This window comes from Adiantum capillus-veneris, chromosome 13 (genome assembly GCF_014529385.1).
Source record: "Adiantum capillus-veneris isolate H3 chromosome 13, ASM1452938v2, whole genome shotgun sequence".
Classification (NCBI taxonomy): Eukaryota; Viridiplantae; Streptophyta; class Polypodiopsida; order Polypodiales; family Pteridaceae; genus Adiantum; species Adiantum capillus-veneris.
This window is the reverse complement of record NC_140943.1, coordinates 98,537,825-98,550,342: the sequence shown is the minus strand read 5'-3', so window position 1 is coordinate 98,550,342 and position 12,518 is coordinate 98,537,825. Positions and strand designations below refer to the sequence as shown.

General features: G+C 44.9%; 1 protein-coding gene across 1 annotated transcript; it reads left to right on the top strand.

Annotated features, from left to right (window-relative positions):
• Positions 1-1,821: 1,821 nt before the first annotated feature.
• LOC147444503 (homeobox-leucine zipper protein ROC1-like) lies at positions 1,822-5,592 on the top strand. The gene is made up of 4 exons (XM_086527097.1): positions 1,822-2,883; positions 2,976-3,071; positions 3,222-3,431; positions 3,822-5,592. The coding sequence occupies exons 1-4, from the start codon at positions 2,806-2,808 to the stop codon at positions 3,840-3,842; spliced, it is 405 nt and encodes a 134-aa protein (XP_086383223.1). The 5' UTR covers positions 1,822-2,805; the 3' UTR covers positions 3,843-5,592.
• Positions 5,593-12,518: the final 6,926 nt, after the last annotated feature.

Here is a 12,518-nt window from a genome sequence, read left to right as displayed (position 1 = left end):
TTCCACATCTTGGTTCTTTGGGCTAAGGAGCCCGCAGCATTTAAAGAGACTATTGTGACAAGAAAATGAAGCAGAGATAGGGACTTCCACCCAATGATCCCCAACTAGGACATCAGGGTTCTGAGATAGCCACCCTGTCGAAATGCTTGCCTCACTGCCACCGGACCCCCGTGAGTATGAGGAGGAAAACCATATGAGGGAGGTCGCGACTTTCTTGAGACGCTTGGAGAGATCCTCTCCATTTACCTTAATCTCTTGTAGGGAGATGATGTCTACTTGATTACCCAAGACCCAAGCACTAATTTTGTGGGATTTACTAGGATCTATCAGACCCTTAATATTCCAATTTAGGACTTTTTTCTATGTGATCTTTTGTCCTTTTGAGCTTTCCTTGCTGAGGACTTGGTCGCTTTTTGTGTGGCTTGATCGTGGCTCTTTTATTATCTATCTGAATGTCCATGGGTGCTGCGCGGGGGGGAGGGGGGGGGGATGGGGAAACATTCTCCTTGTAGGAAATATAGGGTTGGGGAGAGGCCAAGTTGAGTTCTATGATCATGTCCGCATCCATTTTGTTAACCTTGGCTTCAAGCTCAGAGGAGGGTAGCGACTCTTCCGCATCCGATTCTGACACTTCCGACTCTTCGAAGTCGTTATCGTCAAAGCCCGGTAAGGGAGCCATAACAGAGAACCTGTTTGGCTGCAAGGTTTTTCCCTTTTCATGTTGCCTGTCCCTACCCTTGTCATTGTTCTGTGCATCGGTTTTGCCTCTGTTGTGTGTTACCGTGGTGAAACCACTCGAATCCCCTTCTTTGCCCTGCTCAGTTTTCTCCAAAGTTGCAGCTTGAGGGATAGGGGGATATTTGATAGGACAATTTCTTACAACATGAGATTTGGCCCCACAATGGAAGTAGGTACTAGGTAGATATTTGTATGATATCTCTTGCTCAAATAGATCTCCATCATCAATATACATGTCAATGGACATAAGAAGGTCTACAAAAATGTCCATTTCAATTAAGACATGAGTATGCCAAGATGGGATATAGTTAGCCTTCTGCTTCTCCCCTAGGACCTTTCCTAGTGGAGTGCCTATTTCAGCCAAGTGAGCATGATAATGCATCGGGAGATTGGGAAACTCCACCCATACCAGGTAGTTAACTAGGGCAGAGCGATCAGGGTTGAAGTCTTTGTTCCAGCGAAAAAGATTGAGGGGAGAAGACCGAATGACCCACTGTCCATGCCTGAGAACCGAAAATGCCATCTCTGCATTTTTGAATACAAACAAATAATGACCCTTGGGTAAAGCCTGTATCGTTTCTACTTCTGCAACCAAAGTACCCCATTGAGATCTAGTCCAATTTGAGGATGTCTATAGGCGGACGTGGACTTGCTAGAAGACCGATGAGGGTTCGTTCTTCTAGATCGTTCAGTTTCTTTCTTATTTGAGAAGAAGCTAATGTAACATGAGGCTTACCTCTGTTACTTGGCGCAGGGCCTCCTGCAGAAGCTCATGGCTTTCTCCCTCGAGAACATCCTCAGGTAATAGATCGTGCTGCTGGTGGGGGCCTGGGCGATCAACTTCGCTACTTCTTTTTGCTGATGTTTTGAGATGGAATGTCGGCGAGGGGACTCCATCTCCGCGTGCAGTGATGGAGGCTTTGAGTCGCTGGGCTAGCCCTTGAAGAACCTCTAAGAAAAGGGAGAGTTTGAATACCTGTTGAGCTCCGGGCATGTTAGGCAGTAATAAACTTCAATGGGGAAGATGATTTGATGGGTGCCACGCATTGGGGGACGTTAACTCGTTGGGTGTTCGTCATGATGAGTGGGAGGGGCGTATCCTCAAAGGTTACGCCCTAGATTAGAGCCTAAAACCTGCTCTCTAACCCATCGCTAGGTTTTCATCGCTGGGTCTCTCTCTACTTTTTTGTACCCTTCTTCGTAAGGCTGGTAGGGCATTAGTTAAGGATTCAATTTGCTTTATGTATACGTGGGGCAATCTCAGAGATTGAACTTGAAGGGGGACAATGTGTAGTGGCGGTAAAATTGCTCTTATCGCTTGTTCGTTCATGGTTGCCCGCAGCCAATGATGCCCATCTTGGGACAAGTTGTGACCACTTTCTGCAAGCAGCAGCAATGGCGGCTACAACTCCGTCGATGTTGATTGTGGCAGGACAGGCCGGTATGGTGCAGGCCGTCTGAGTGAGTCTCTTTCAAAATCTTGGCTTTGTACAGTACGACCCGACGTGTGCCTTCAATTACTCGTGCCCGTTCCAGTGCAAGGACGGCAGACTAGTCAACAGCCGCACCTTCTTTGTAGCGTGCTGCGTGCCCGACTGGGGGGCAATAGGCTACAGATTTGCAGTGAGCTACACGAACCTCAACGTCTATATAGGCTATAGTAATGGGCACCTAGTGTATAGTAACAGAACAAGTTTCGGCTTTGATGGGTCCTGCAGCGATGTCGGCCTCACCTCCGAACGCATCCTCACGGCCACCTGCACCGTTAATGATGCTTCCCAGTCGCCACCCCCGCCTCCCTCAACCTCAACACCTGCTTCTTTACAACCAAGGTGGCTATTCCCTTGTGCAAATTATCATACTTAAATCAAGCTCTCATGAATATGGCTTTCTAGCTTTTCTTTAGGGCAGTTAGCCCAATGATCATTTTTTAAAATCTCAAAGGTCAGCTATGCCACGTCAGCGAAGAGGCGCGATGAGGCATCGTGACTTTTCTCTCTCCCACTTTTCTCTGCACCTGACGTTCAATTGCTTCGCTTTATTCAAACTGCTAATGCACACTTTGTGATGGAGTCTTACGTTCAACTGCTTCGCTTCATTCAAACTGCTAATGCACACTTTGTGATGGAGTCTTTCCTAAATATGGTAAGTTAAGTTTCGACTAATTATCTTGCTGATAAACAAGCTTTGTGCAATCAAGAAGAATATGCTTTGATAGTGTGATCTTCATGGCAAAGTCTCAGAAACGCTGGATGGAGCTGTTTCCTTGCATTGTTACCAAATCTAATATGGGAGAAATAGCCCAATTACCCCAAGTTGGTGTCTTTCACCTGGTATGCAACGTTCTATGCATATCTTAACCTTAACAGCATGAGTTGTGTATGGCAAAAAAACTACAAAAATGTGTATATGCAAAGGCAATTATGTGGACGCAAATCGTCAGGAAAAACATAACTCATATTGCTTTGCATCTTAACATGTAGATGTTTGCTGATATCCAAGTGCCTTCCCCAATTGTACCAACTCACCAAGTCTACTTCCTTAGCTTCTGTAAGATGGTAAGTGAGGGTACGTGGGCTGTGGTCAACGTTTCTGTCGACAACCTGCCAGGAGATTTACCATCAATAGCACACAAATGTCGGAAAAGGCCAGCGGGTTGCCTGATCCAGTTGCTACCTAATGGATTGTCAAAGGTGATTCACTCTCAAAGGAAAATTCTGATGTATGCTAGAAATGTAACAATGCAACAGTACAAACCAAGTACTATTCCAAGCAAAAAATGTAACAATGTTTTCTCAGATAACTTGGGATAGAACACTTTGAATTTGATAATAGCATTCATCAGCATCCTTATAGGCCATTGGTGATGAGTGGTACAGCTTTCGGTGCTCAAAGATGGTTAGCAACCTTGAAAAGGCAGTGTGCATGGCATGCTATTCTTATAGCCAACACCTTGTCAGGCAGAGGTGAGAAGCACTAAAAGGTTCAATAGGAGGTGCAGCAATTCAGCCATCTGCATGGTATGTGCACATAATGTGCGTGATGTGTGGAGCCCAGCTTACAATGTGTTTATATGAGTGCAGGGCTTGGAAGTGAGGAAGTAGGCAAAGTAGCACTCCTGAAGTTGGGGTAGAGCATGACAAAGCAACTTTGCTGCAATGTGAGCTCCTCATTGGGGTGGGTTACTCTGATGGGAGATTTCAAAGGAAAAACTGAGGAAAGCTCCTCTTATGAACCCCTATATTAACACTTTCAGAATGATCCTCAGTGCCAGATCATCCTTCTGGCTGCTTGCTCTACCGTATGTCATGTTTGAGTTCCTATCCAACCCTGATAGACGCAAAGATGCAAGTAAAACAGTTTTTCAAGAGTGCATATTATGGTGGTCTATAATGGTAGTCTTAGATCGAATGCATGTTCAAATAACATATTTAGTGAAGAACCCTCTTTAACATATCTAGCAACCTACGGCATCTTCAAAAGGGTCATACAACCTTAGGACATGCTTACATACTGCATTTCTGCTTTTCATAACCTCTTATTGAATATAACTTTCTTCTTTTTTTGTATACCATAAGCTTAGGGCTTGTGTGTGTTAACTTTCATGTGTAGTGCAGTGGGATATTCTGTCACTTAATGGATCTGTGGAAGAGCTTGTTAGGGCAGTTAAGGATCATTTAGGCATGGCAACCTAGCTCACATGAATCTCCGAAAGTGTTTTTCAATTGCAACACCCGAATATTTTTAAGTGGAGTACAACTAAATTTCTCCAAATTGCAAATGAAAAGATGGTATTGTATCTGAAGGAGCATCATGGGTTATTGCACTGACTGAAAATATGAAGCGCAAGGGTCTGCAACCTAACATTCAGACTTAGAATGCTGTAATTTGAGATTGTGCACAAAATGCAAGAGGCAATTTGTGTCCTACAGCAGATGCAAGATATGGACATAAAACCGAATAATGTAACATGGAATGGTGTGATTGCTGGATTTGCTCAGCATGGCGATGTGCAAGAGGCCCTTCAGGCATTTTAGCAAATGCAACAGGTTGGCATGGAGCCAGATCAACTTACATACATCAACATTCTATGTTTTTTCTTGGAGTGCAATTATATCTGCGCATGCAAAGCTGAGAATAGTGAGGAGGCAATCAGACATTATTACTCAGTGTGGAAGTCGGGCTTGCACATGGACGGACAAGTCTTTGTTGTTGCACTTGAAGCCTATGCAAGTTTGCAATTTCTCAGTAAAGGAAAATGCATTCACAAGCATATTACGAAGAGTGGGCTTGAAGCAAATTTGTTGTGATGTGCAGTCTTGTGGAGATGTATGTTCAGTGTCAAAAGCTTACAGATGCCTTTAATGTGTTCAAAAGAGTGCCGGTTTGGAATGTTGTGTTATAGAATATGATGATTGGAACATATGCTCAGCAGGGGAGTTGGCTTGAAGCAGATTTGTTCCTCTTGCACATTGCCAACCTGAGCAAATGCACCAGGTTGGCATTGAGCTAGATCAACTTACATACATCAACATTCTAAAAGCTTGTTATAGTGTAGCCCCTACAAATTACGCGAACTTGGTACTTGCCTAGAATGGAAAAAAAGACCTACAAAACTCCTCAATGGAACAACACGCCTGGATCTACGGAGACCGGGCGACTTCGCATACATAATCCCTTTGCAGGCGATGGCACCAGTTTCTTGTGGACTGTAGTGTTGTTTCCTGATAGATGTCTAGGGACAGCTTGGCCTGCTCTAGATTGTTTCTATTGCAGATGCTCCTCTCTCTGCTAGGGCATTGTACATCTCAAATCCCTATGCAAGAATTTAAGTCACCAGTTAATGTGTGATAAGGTTGAAGCCCTAGAGGCCCCCCCTGTTAAATTTGAGTTTTGTGCTGTTGAGCTAGAAAATGTATCGGATGTGTGGAACATGGGCCAGCAAAGGCCTCTCAACGCGTCTTTTTTGGACAGGAGGTTTCTAGGTGGGAAAAGGGTGCAATACTAAACCCATTAGATGATGATGTTTGCAATTTGGTTGGTGACCGTTGTGATGAGAGTTGGATAGAGAATCGGAGTGCGACTATGGAAGAGACTCAAGAGGCTACAGGTATCACGAGTGTCGTTAAAGAAAATGTATGGCCAGAGGAAGATGCTTTGTGCCAACCATCGAGGTCTTTTGGAATGGCGATATGAGTAGAAAAAAAGAGCAAACACTCGTGTATGCGCAAAGGTGTACGATGGTCGATGAGGACCATATGGAAAGCCTGATGTGCTGACGATGCTGGTTTTTCTGAGCTTGAAGGTGCTCATTTCGATGGGTGACTGGAATATGCTGCAAGGTCAGTTACGACCAAATGCAATATGTTTTGGATTATCAAAGATGGTTTTAGGAACCTTGCATGGGTCGGTCATTAATACTGAAGGTTGCTTGGGGTACAACTTGGCAGTTACAATGCGTGGTGCTTGCGAATTGCACCAGATTTTGGGTCCAACAAAACTTCCTTTTGCAATAGACTTGCGAGTACAACAGGTGTCGAGGTGCACCGAGGTAGCCAACAATTGTGGGTTCTTGTTAGGGGTGCACGTATGCGGTTTGAAAGTATCGAACCTGAAACTTTTTGTTGGTCAGCAAGCAATTGATTTTTTTTTGCAAATGTATTGTTTTGCCGGCTTTGGGCGATAGAACCTAGAGCCTTGGGTATGCTTGTTTTGTTGTATTGGAAGCCGATGCTTTCTCGAAGCGAAACTAAAGTGAAGTTGAGGTCACGGGGATGGAAGAACCGAGTTTTGGACCCACTTGATTATGAACTCTGATGGGCAAGGAGCGCCTTTTTGAGCCATGTATCAAGATTGAGTGCTATCGGGATTACGAGTGGTGGCAAGGGTTGGCTCTTCTTTCGGCTCATGAGCCCACCAAACAGGCATGCAATAGGGCTGAGAGAGGCCTAATGATGGTGGATGTATGCGAGGTTTGTCCGATGTACAATCGCGACGATCTGGTGTGTGACAGTGAAAGTCTTAGAGTTGAGACGGTGACCCCTCGAGCTGGGTTATGTGGGAAAGACAATGGGCATAAAGGCCTAATATGGGACCCTAGGACACTGGCCAGCAAAGGCCTTTCGACACATGCATTTTGGACAGGACGTTTCTAGGTGAGAAAACGAGTACAATGCTAATCTAGTTAGCTGATGATGTTTGCGTTTTGGCTGATGACGGTTGTGTTGAAAGCTGGGTAGAGAATCGGAGTGCGGCTATGGAGGAGAGGCTACATGCATTACTCTCTTCACTTTGCTCCATCACATTTTCCACCTATAAATTGGTTAAAGATAGCAGCCCTTGTTGGCAAGGCATATGCATTCCCGACTAAGCCAAATCCCTCATGGAACTACCACCTTCATTGGGTTGTTCTTTTGTGACCAATGATGAGCTTGACATAAGGACTAGAACTTCCTGTTAGATCCTTCACTAATAGCCCCCTTGCCTCCACCAGTTTGCACACAAGTATTGCATTTTCTCCACCAGATCATGGCCTTATACTGCCAAGAATAATCCGATGAAAACACACCAGAGCTTGGAGATAAGCGCCCCCATATTCAGCTGGAGATTTGTGCAAATTCCATTGAGTTAGAGAATGTATTGGATATCTAGGACATGGGCGAGCAAAGGCCTTTCGACACATGCATTTTGAACAGGACGTTTCTAGGTGAGAAAACAAGTACAATGATGTTTGCGTTTTGGCTAATGACGGTTGTGATGAAAGCCGGGTAGGGAATCGGAGTGCGGCTATGGAGGAGAGGCTACAGGCATTTACTCTTTTCACTTTGCTCCCTCACATTTTCCACCTGCAAATTGGTTAAAGATAGCAGCCCTTGTTGGCAAGGCATATGCATTCCGGACTGATCCAAATTCTTCATGGAACGACCACCTTCATTGGGTTGTTCTTTTGCACCCAATGATGAGCTTGATATAAGGACCAGAACTTCCTGTTAGATCCTTCACTAATAGCTCCCTTGCCTCCACTAGTTTGCACACAAGTATTGCATTTTCTCCACCAGATCATGGCCTTATACTGCCAAGAATAATCCGATGAAAACACGAGAGCTTGGAGATAAGCCCCCCCATATTCAGCTGGAGATTTGTGCGGATTCCATTGAGTTAGAGAATGTATTGGATGTCTAGGACATGGGCAAGCAAAGGCCTTTGGACACATGCATTTTGGACAGGACATAAATTTCTAGGTGAGAAAACAAGGACAATGCTAATCCACTTAGCTAATGATGTTTGCGTTTTGGCTGATGACGGTTGTGATGAAAGCCGGGTAGAGAATCGGAGTGCGGCTATGGAGGAGAGGCTACATGTGTCATGGGTGGTGTTAAAGAAAAGGTATGGCCAGAGGAAGATGTTTGGTGATGAGTTTAAAACAAGGATAGGGAGTAGTGAAAAAGAGCAGACGCTCGTGTTTGCGCAAAGGTGCATGAAGGTCGATGAGGACCCTATGGAAAGCCTAATGGGGATGAGGATGCTTGATTTTCCGACCCAAAAAGTGCTCGTTTTGATGGGTGACTGGAATATGCGGCAAGGTCAGTTACGACCATATGAAATATGCTTTGGATTAGCGAAGATGATTTTAGGAACCTCGCATTGGTCGGTCATTAAAATACAAAGGATAACATAAGGTTGCTTGGGATATGGCCTGGTGGTTATGATGCATGGTGCTTGCGGATTACGTGAAAATTCGGGTCCACCAGCACTGCCTTTTGTGGTAATTTTGCAGGAATAACGGGTGTCGAGGTGTGCTGAGATAGTCAGTAGTGTTTAGTGAACAACTATGCGGGAAAAACCATGGGCATCATTGCTTGGTATGGGACCCGGGTAAGAGGCTCAGTTTTGGATTGCGGCTATAGTAAGAGCGAAGTGCAAAGTAATCAGGATGTATGAGAAGTTGGAAGCAAGGAGGCATCCATGCGATTTTGGTCGAGGACAACGCTCAACTTTTCAACCCTAAATCTTGCCTTTCACACCAACTCTGCATCCGATGCCTTGCCGATCTTGTTCCTCTTAAGATCATCAGATTTCAGCCATACTTCCACTGCTGTTTTCCCTTTTTTTTAGCTCACCAGGGGCTCTGACATTGATTCCCCACCCTCCCTACACCATGTACACTGTTCCGGACTCGGCTTGGAGCGTATGAGCATGCTGAAAATCGTTGGACAACAGCATTTTCATCACTTGAGTTGCGTTTTTTGGTAAACAGAAACCTCTTGGCTTGTGTTTTTCACAGAGGATGAAGCTACCTCCTGCCAGAACACCATCTTGTGGTGGTCCTTACTTGATCCTCTACAAGCGTACAGTCCTTGGAAGATCCATTCATTCCGATCATCATTCGGCAGTTGCGCACTCCAAATGAGATGGTGACTTGTGGTTTGCTATGGAAACACCTATGTACTCATCAAAGGAGTTCACACGAGATATGGCCATGCTCATGGCATACAGGATTCCGACATTTCTAGAGAAAACACCACCATCTTGGGTGGACAAACATTTACCACTTGACCTTGACACGTTAGATCACTACCTTACACGAGCATCTACATGGACTTAGGGAGAGGATCTTCGATCTCTTTCAAGACAAGTTTGTTGCTTGGAATCTCTTGGAGAGTTTACTTGCATTTGATTGAATTGAGGGGTTTGGGTGTGAGCGTACGCTGCAAAGATCATTCTTTACAGCTATAACATTAAGTACAAATGCATTCGACATAAGATGCTTGAGCTTGCCCACCGCTCAATGCGCTTCAAGTGGAAATAACAAGGTAATATTTCTTTGATTCCTATGCAAGTCCAACCCCGTTGCTTGCTACTCTATGCATAGTGGTAGATGGAGTACACAATTCATTCAGAATCTTATAAGCTCACTATCTCTTCCTTTTTCAATTGGAGTCTTGCCAAGGAAAGCAATCGTTGACAAGACATCATCTCGGCATTGCTCACCTGCTCTTCATGCATCTTGCGTTGCAGCTCTGGATGCGTGGTTGTGTTGTTTATGCGATAAGTGGGATGCACCAATTGTTAGTTGGGCATTCACAAATGTAGGAAGAGGGAGACGAAGAGGGAGAGGGGATGGAAGAAACTGTGAGAGTGCTCGCCGGAAATGCCCCTCTTTGATTAGCCTTTTCATCTACCCTTGGCAATTTTTGGGGAGCTGTGTTTTTGGACAACTGTACCGGTTTCGTAGCAAGAGGAGAGCGCTCAGCTTTTCAACCCTAGATCTTGCCTTCCACACCAACTCTACATACGGTGCCTTGCCGATCTTGTTCCTCTTAAGATCATCAGATTTCAGCCATACTTCCACTACTGTTTTCTCCATTTTCACCTCACCAGGGGCTCTGACATTGATTCCCCACCCTCCCTACACCATGTACACTGTTCCGGACTCTGCTAGGAGCGTACGAGCACGTTGAAAATTGCTGGACAACAGCATTTGCATCACCTCGCAGTTGCGTTTTTGGGTAAGCAACAGCCTCTTGGCTTTTGTTTTTCACAGAGGATGAAATTACCTCCTGCCAAAACACCATCTTGTGGTGGTCCGTACGGTCTCTCAATAACTGTTGTACTACACGGTATCTTCGACATCGGCTTGATCATCTACAAGCGTACAGTCCTTGGGAGATCCATTCATTCCAGTCATCATTCGGCAGTTGCGCACTCCAGATGAGCTGGTGACTTGTGATTTGCTATGGACACACCTATGCACTCATCAAAGGAGTTCACACGAGATATGGTCATGCTCATGGCATACAGGATTCTGACATTCCTAGAGAAAACACCACCATCTTGGGTGGACAAACATTTACCACCATTTACCATCTTGGGTGGACAAACATTTACCACTTGACCTTGACACGTGAGATCACTTTCTTACACGAGCATCTACATGGACTTAGGGAGAGGATCTTCGATCTCTTCCTAGACAAGTTCATTGCTTGGAATATCTGCCAAAGTTTATCCGCATTAGATTTAATTGAGGGGTTGGGTGTGAGGTATGGTGCAAAGATGATTTTTTGCAGCTATAACATTAAGTATAGATGCATTCGGCATAAGATGCTTGAGCTTGCCCACCGCTCAATGCGCTTTAGGTGGAAATAACAAGGTAATCTTTCTTTGATTCCTATTCAAGTCCAAACCCATTGCTTGCTGTTGCATTGCATCTCTATGCATAGCGGCAAATGGAGTACACAATTCATTCAGAATCTTATAAGCTCAATGTCTCTTCCTCTTTTAATTGTAGCCTTGCCAAGCAAAGCAATTGTAAATAGGACATCAACTCGGCATTCCTCAATTGCCCATCATGCATCTTGCGTTGCGGCTGCGGATGCGTGGTTGTGTTGTTTATGCGATAAATGGGATACGCCAATTGTTAGTTGGGCATTCACAAATGCAAGAAGAGGGAGACGGAGATTGAGAGGGATGGAAGCAAATATGAGAGTGTGTGTGTGTCCGGAAACGTGATAGAGGAGAGAAGAGAGAGACAATAAACCACAAACGTAAGGTATAAGAGGAGGGGGCAATCAGCCCCTCATGACTAACATCAACCACAAGACCTGTTTGTACATGAGATGTGTGATTCTATGTATGTCTCTCCTCTCCTCTATTACGCTTCCGAACACGCGCACTCTCATTTGGTATCAGTCACCAGTGTTGAGGGCGCACCACTCGAATGAAGGTACTCCTCCCAAGAAGAACCAGCATCAACGCTTTTATGTAGATCTGCTAACATTTTGCAAAAAACTAGGCAAACGATCGGACAATTGCATTTTCATCACGGAGCACCTTGGTGCACATGCATCTTTGCAACATCTTATCATCCTTGCTTGCGTTTTTGCTACTGGCTACCAGCACTAGACTCTACATGCCTTTTCCTCGTCGGAAATGCCCTCTTTCATTAGCATTTTTGTCTGCCCCTAGCATTTTTTGGGGAGCTGTGTTTTTGAACAACTGTTCGTTTTTGTAGCAAGAGGGCAACACTCACCTTTGCAACCCTAAATCTTGCCTTTCACATCCTGTTCCTCTTCAGATTATCAGATTTCAGCCATACTTCCACTGCTATTTTCTATGTTTTCAGCCCACCAGGGGCTTTGACATTGATTCCCCACCCTCCCTACATCCTCTACACCATTACAGACCCTGCCGGGAGCATATGAGCACGCTAAAAATTGTTGGACAGCAGCATTTTCATCACCTTGTAGTTGCGTTTTTGGGTGGATAGCAGCCTTTTGGCTTGCGTTTTTCAAAGAGGATGAAGTTACCTCCTGCCAGGACACCATCTCGTGGTGGTCCATGCAGTCTCTCAATGATTGTTGCAGTACACAGTATCTTTGACATCGGCTTGATCATCATCCATTCATTCCAGTCATCATTTGGCGGTTACGCACTCCAGAGGAGCTAATGACTTGTGGTTTTCTATGGACACACCTATGCACTCATCAAAGAAGTTCACACGAGATATGGCCATGCTCATGGCATACGGGTTTCCGACACTTCTAGACCATCTTGGGTGGACAAACATTAACCACTTGACCTTGACACGTCACATCACTTGCTTACACGAGCATCTACATGGACTTAGGGAGAGGATCTTGGACTTAAGGAGAGGATCTTGAATCTCTTTCTAGACAAGTTCATTGCTTGAAATATCTTGGAGAGTTTACCCGCATTTGATTGAATTTAGGGGTTGGGTGTGAGCGTACGCTGCAAAAATGATTCTTTGCAGCTATAACATT